Source organism: Vicugna pacos, chromosome 9, assembly GCF_048564905.1.
Source record: "Vicugna pacos chromosome 9, VicPac4, whole genome shotgun sequence".
In the NCBI taxonomy this organism is placed as follows: Eukaryota; Metazoa; Chordata; class Mammalia; order Artiodactyla; family Camelidae; genus Vicugna; species Vicugna pacos.
In genome coordinates, this window is record NC_132995.1 from 7,045,084 (window position 1) to 7,051,518 (window position 6,435).

At 55.2% G+C, this 6,435-nt stretch overlaps 1 protein-coding gene across 1 annotated transcript; it reads right to left on the minus strand.

Annotated features, from left to right (window-relative positions):
• Positions 1 to 275: 275 nt before the first annotated feature.
• GRWD1 (glutamate rich WD repeat containing 1) lies at positions 276 to 5,552 on the minus strand. Its single transcript, XM_006208501.4, has 7 exons — positions 5,328 to 5,552; positions 5,006 to 5,123; positions 4,693 to 4,858; positions 2,675 to 2,888; positions 2,400 to 2,542; positions 2,045 to 2,242; positions 276 to 923 (listed from the first exon to the last, which is right to left on the minus strand). Exons 1-7 carry the CDS (start codon positions 5,512 to 5,514, stop codon positions 606 to 608), a joined length of 1,344 nt encoding a protein of 447 aa, XP_006208563.2. The 5' UTR covers positions 5,515 to 5,552; the 3' UTR covers positions 276 to 605.
• Positions 5,553 to 6,435: the final 883 nt, after the last annotated feature.

Consider the following 6,435-nt stretch of genomic DNA (forward strand, 5'->3'; position numbering starts at 1 on the left):
CTCAGCAGCCCCTGACCTTCCTCCCCGCGCACCGCCTGCCTTTGGGAGGAGGGAAGGCCCCACGCAGCCTCTCCCTAGGAAGTCCTGGCCAAAACCCAGCTGCAGGAGGGGGCAAACCCAGTTCGGCTGGAGGAAGCCACCCCTCAAGTCTGGTCTAGCCACTGTAAAGCTCTCAAGTTCCCTGGGGGGAACCAGTGGCAGAGAGGTCAAAGGGTCAAGACAAAATATCCACAACAACCCGGCCCCACCAGGGAAGAAAGCCAACGGAGTCTCTGACAGGTGGTCACTGGAGCCAAACCCAGGGGTTTTATAAGGCACAGCTCAAACCAAGTCCTTTGGTTGCAGGAATCTTTGGAACAAACCAAGTCCTAGCTTTTGAGAGCCATGGATCAAACCACATCCTTTGGCAAGAGGGGCCACCGGACCAAACCAAGTCCTTTAAAAGAACACTAAGTCAGGCAGAACCCATCATGGCGGCCAAAGGGCCAGACTGTGTCCTCGCAGGAAGGGGCGGGCCAACAGGTCTGAATGAGTCCCTTTCAGGGGAATGAACTTCAACTTCAGTTCCCAAGCGGAAGGCCAGGCCGTACAACGCTGGGCCAGCCTCAGACGCTGATGGTGCGGAAGACGGTGAAGCCTGAGAGCGCAGTGCTGACCAGCACCCCTGGGCACTGCGGGTGCCAGTGCAGCTCTTTCAGGTCTGTTTCGCCCTGGTGCACGAACAGCAGCTGCTGCGGCAGGTCCGCCAGCCCGGGGTCAGTCTCCGTGTCGCCCGCCTCGGGGTCCCGCTCCACTGCCAGGTCCCACTGCGTGATCTGGTTGTCTGCGCCCGAGGCCGCAAAGACCCCACTGTCCTGGGGGTGCCACTCGACAGAGGTCACGGGGGCCACGTGCTGCTTGAAGGTGGCCACCGGGGAGCCAGACTATGGGAAGATGGGAGTCAGGGCCTCTGAGCCCCTTCTGGTAGAGCCCCCCCTGCCCTCCAGCTTTAGGGTTCAACCAGGGCGCCACTCCTTAAGCCCCCACAGACCCAGAGTCTCTGAAAGGGACAGAGGGCAGAGTGCAGCTGGTCATAAAGGTGTGATGTCCCAGAGGCTGTTGGGAGTTGTGGTCTCACCTGCAAAGAGCCCCTCCCAGCTCCAGGTCCCCAAATCCCCACCCTTGCTCCTCCAGGTTGTGCCTCAGTTTCCTTTCCTTTAAAAGGAAGGTGTGGTTCCCCTTGTGAAGGCCTTAAAGCAGGCAGAAGCATGGCCCCTGGGCTCCAGAGAGAGCTGATGCAAAGAACAGCACTTTTACAGCAAAGCCTGCGGGTGGAGATCAGAGTCTAATTTGGAGAAATGGTTCCAAAGTTCCAGTGGCCAAGCAACTTGGCCATGTGACCTGGCCATGCCCCTGCCTTGGTGCATTGCTGGAAGCTTCCCCAGGGCTACTTCTATAGAACTCATTACGTTGGAGGGAGAAAAAAGATGATCCCAGAAAGGCACAGAGGTGCATGATGTTATGGCTTTGTCTCAGGGGAGATGGGGAGCAGTGCCAGAAGCTACAATTTCTCCTGCCCAGAGCACCCCCCAGCTCTACAAAGTCAGCTCTCAGCTGGGTGGTAACATATCTGCTCCTGTCCTTTCTGTGCCTCAGTGTCCTCACCCAAAATGAGTGAGCTGGGCTCTGATTCTCAGCTGATACTGTAACATCCACCGAAAGAAAAACTGCAATCTCCTGAAGCCCTGGTGCCCCTAGGCAGCACTATGGCTGGCAGCACTGCTCCCAACGGGCAGATGGGAGTTGTAGTCTCTGCCGCCGCCCGGCCCTTTCCTTCCCTTGTCAGTTCTCCAGCTGGCAGAGTGGGTGAGCCCACGCCAGCCCCAAGCCTTCCTCTTGCTCGCTCAGCCTCTTTCCTCATCTGGACCCTGAAGGGACTGGGCCCCTAATCAAAGGGACTTCCCAGCTCTGGTGTATGAACTACCTAAGGAGGAAAACCCCTGGAATCCTAGTGGCTGCTGGGGGCAGGTGCTTCTCCCTCCCAGGTGTCCAGCGGGGACAGTACCTTGAACTGCCGCAGGTCCCAGACCTTGAGGGCTCCGTCATCTCCACCACTGAGCAGGAAGGGCTCCCGGCGGCTCCAGCTGATGACATTGACGTCCCCGTCGTGGGCAGTGGCGGTGGTGAGCATGCAGGCCTTGCTGGGCGCTGCCCGAATGTCCCAGATGCGAATGGAGGCATCAGCTGAGCAGGAGGCAAACACCTGGACAAGGCGGGGTCTGCGTGACCCTGGTGTACCCCACTCTGAAAACCCGGGACTAGTGGTGGGCTGCCCTCTTTTAGAGACCCCCTCATCAGGACCTGACCCCAGCCCCTCCTCCCCCAAGATGCTCAAGTCCAGACCCCCAGCCCTCCCTCACTGTGTCCTCGGTCGGGGACCACTGCAGGTCCTCCACGGAGCGTGTGTGGCCCACAAATGGTCGCTGGTCCACGTGCCAGGAGCCACCGTCTGTAGGCGTCCAGAGGTGGATGTTCTTCTGACAGTCACCTGTCAGCAGGCGCCCTGGGGAAGAGAGGCAGGAACCCCGCCTTGTCCCACCTGGCCAACAGCTCACTCCTGTCTTAGCATCCACCCCTGCTGTAAACCCAGCTCCCTCCCACCACCCAGGACCAACTGCACACCCCAGGGACTCACCGGGAACTCGAGGGGACCAGTCGAGGGCAAAGCCCTCGCCCATGTGGCCAGAGAAGGCAAAGATGGGCTTCACGCGGGCCTGCTCATCCCGGAGGAAAGTCGCCATGGCCTGGGGGTCATCCACCACCTGCAGAAGCCGCCGCAGTGCAAACACCTCCACCTGGCCCTTCTCTGACCAGACCCCGGCCACAGGCTCCTCACCTAGCCATGACACCTACAGGGAGGGGGGGGAGGGGAGGGATGAGAGAGAAGGCTCAGCATGGTGACCATAGCATCCCCAAGAATCAGAACTGCCGCTCCTCAGAACCCCCTCCCAGCCCCGGGCTGGGACTACAACTCCCAGAAACCTTTTCAGGAACAGAATCACAGCCCAAGAGACCAGCCTGGTACGTGGGACAATTCCCCACCCTGCAGGAGAGACAATGGTGGCTGTGGCAGAACAAAACTCCTTCCAGACTCCGGGGAATCAAGGCTGTAATTCCACCAGCCCCCCAAAGTGTGTTTAGACTCCTGGTCTCTGGAACCCTCTAACCCTCTGTAACCGGGTCGCAGGCCTTGTCTTCAGGTCTCTCTGCCTCTGTACGTTGGCTCCTTAGGAGATCCCATTCCAGTAGCCCCCAGCCCTGACCTCTCTCCTTAACTCCAGACTCACACTGAACTGACCACTTGGACTGCACAAGACCAAATCCAAGTTCCTAATCAGCCACTGCTACCTACTTCTCCCTGGAGGTCCCCACTTCAGCCTCAAACTGTGCAACTCATTCCTGACTTGTCTCTCCTTCCTCAGGCCCACCATCTATGCTAGGGCCACTCAGAATGCACCACTTCCAAACCTTTCTCGGTACCTCTGCTGCCGTCACTCAGGCTACTGCTGAAGTCACCCTTCCCTGTGTTCCTGTACTGGCCTCCTGCTCACAGGTCTCCATCCTTCTGCCCTGGCCTCCCTGCGGTCTACTCTCAATACAGCAGTCACAGGGATCCCTTTAAAACACAAGTCAGATCCAGTCTGTCTTCTGCTCTTAACCCTCCAACAGCTCCCACTTCCTCCCCAAGCAAAAGCCTAGTCCTTGTAATAGCCTACAAGGCCCTAAAGATCTGTCTCCTCCATGGCCACCTGCCAAACTGTGTTGCTCTCCCCTCATCCATTCAGTACTGTTCTCCCCAGCTTCCCTCAAAACTCCTCCAACATGCCAAGTTCGCCCCAGGGCCTTTGTACTTGTTATTCCCGTGCTGGCAAACCTCTTCCCACAGGTATCCTTGCCTCACTCTCTCATTTCCTGTGGGTCTCTGTTCAAACGGCAGCTTATTGGTGAATGCTTCCTGGACCACACTACTGAACAAAGCAACCCCACCCTGAAAGACCCTAACTCCTTTCCCTTGCTTCATTTTTCTCCACAACACTCAGTATCTTTTGATATACACACAGACACTTAGTTTCTTGTTCCCGCCCCACCTGGCATGTGAGTTTCAAACAGCCAGAGACTTTTTGCTTCCTGTGAAATCCCTAGAGTCTAGAACAAGTCTTGAAACATGGTAATACTCTAATGGAAACTCAGAGCAAGAACTGTGTACAGGTCAAACACTGTTCCAAGTACAGCACTGCCTTTAATTCTCACGTCAACCTGATCAGAAGGGACAGTAACTCTGAAGCACAGTGGTAACCCCACAGCCCAGAACACTCCCAGAGCAATAATGGAAAACACGTATCTCATGTTATAGCCAAGTGCTGTTCCTAAATACCTAAAATAATTTCGGCTATTGAAATGTACGTTACTCCATTTTATCCTCACATCAGCCCCACCAGGGAAGTTCTGTAACTATCACCATTTACAAAGAAAAAATAACATTAAAAAATATCCCCGTGGCATCTAGCACCTAGTGACAATGCTCATAATAGTTAAGACATTTATAAACTAATATATAAAACTATATGCCAGGTGCTTTTCTAAAAGCTGAAGGGTATGGATGTGGGGCTGTGCTCCAGAGAATGTAGGGCAGGCTCCCCGGGCTGTGTTTACCCGAACTCTGTTGATGCCGCCATAATGGGGCACCATAGCCAGCTCCAGTTGAGGCTTCCTCTCTTCTTCATCCTCTTCATCGTCCTCCTCCTCGTCCTCTTCATCACTGCCCTCTGATGGTGGAGACTTCGTCCCATGCAGATTATGCATCCGAAGCACCATCAATCTGGGGGAAGTGTGGGATGAATGAGGCACTAGATGCCAGGATCCTCAGAAAGGAAGAGAGGCTGGAAACCACAACTTCTAGGTCTCGAGGAAGGAGGAGCTGGAAGCTCAGACGTCTAGTCCTGCGAAAGCCTCAGTTCTTACTTACCTGTTGCTTTGGGCGCTCTCCGCTTGGGTTCCAGCACACAGGTAAAGTGTAAGAGGAAGCTCAGTCCGATTGTCTCCCAGGTTATCTCGGACTATGTCGAAGCTGAGACAGGGGGAGCCTGGGGAATGGAGGAAGGGGTTGGAAAACTAGGATGGGATAGAGGGATCTCAACCCTCTCGAGTGTGATGTCAACCCTCTTAGTCCCCAGTCTTCTCTTTTAGAGAGCCTGTTAAGTTAAAGGCTCAGAACCAGCTCCCCTCAGGACCCAGGATTCCATTTCCCTCCTTCCCCAGGACCCAGGAGTCCGGGTGCCCAGCCCTACCAGTCTGTGCTCGGTGGTACAGCACGTAGGCTTCCTCGTCCATGACCAGCTCCTCTCCTTCCCGCAGCGGCGGTCCCCGGCCGGGCAGGTAGACCTGAGCCCTGCCCTCGGACACTCCGTCGTGGGACTCGGCCTCCATAGGTTCCCCAGTTTCACACGTGCGCCGCCGACCCTTGCGCGTCGCCATCTTCGAACTCTCTCGCCGCCGGCGCGAGCTAAGAGCGTCATTTCCGGGTTGCGCTTGCCTTCTTATGAGACGCGCCCTACTGCGCGGTTACCCTGGAAACTTCCTGCTTCACCAATTAGAGAGGGCGACAGGGAGGAGGGTGAAGGAAAACTAAGGTAACAGCGTCCTGGCCTGGCTATAGAAGCCTGCCGATCCCCAGAAAGTACACCCTCCCCATGACTTTGGGGTGCTCTTCCGCAGAGCAGCGGCAAGGCTTCCTGGGAGTTGTAGTTCTGCAGGAGTCCTGTTCGCTCCATCAACTGGAGGCGTTCCAAGCCCTGACTCCATCTTCCACCTTTGACTCCCAGTGCTTTCTTTCCACTTAATTAATTATTCGTGTATGCAAATAAGACCTTTTACTGGCTAGGAGACTGGGTTTCTGCTCCCCGAGGACCCATAAAGCCTGTTTCTTCTCCCCTCCTTGTTATGAAGGCTTTAATTTACTTCAAAATGCTTAAGTGTAGGCAGGATGATATTATGTAAATGAGTCGGTTGAATCTACCCTCTAGGGGCAGTCAGTTGCCTAACCAGGCGTTCGCACTGCAGCTAAGGTCAGCAAGCACTTAATCAGAAAGTCCACACTCTGGGGGCAGCTATTATAAGTGCTTCCGCTCTTTTTATCGCCCATCAGCACCAGAGGTTTGGCTAATTGGCGTAATGAAATGTTAGAAATAGATTCGCATTGGTGAGGTTAACGGCATCAGAGATATGTGGATTGGCTGGGATGTAACAGACACTCTCCTCGCTTGCATGAACAGGCTATAAAGAACCCAGCAAGCCTCGTTGCCTGTTGCCATAGAAATGGGACCTTAGACTCGATCCTAGAATGTTTTGAGCCTAGGCCTTTCTTGAACTCTCTGTCCCCCCTTCTCTTTCCGCCCC

What these genes read in the sequence shown, in the direction of transcription:
- GRWD1 (XM_006208501.4), bottom strand. Translation starts at nt 5,514, where the DNA reads ATGGCGACGCGCAAGGGTCGGCGGCGCACGTGTGAAACTGGGGAACCT. An exon ending in CTGGTCCCCTCGAGTTCCCG is followed by an intron (nt 2,543 to 2,674) that starts GTGAGTCCCTGG and finishes TCTCTTCCCCAG; the next exon opens with GGCGCCTGCTGACAGGTGAC. An exon ending in GGGACCTGCGGCAGTTCAAG is followed by an intron (nt 924 to 2,044) that starts GTACTGTCCCCG and finishes ATCTTCCCATAG; the next exon opens with TCTGGCTCCCCGGTGGCCAC.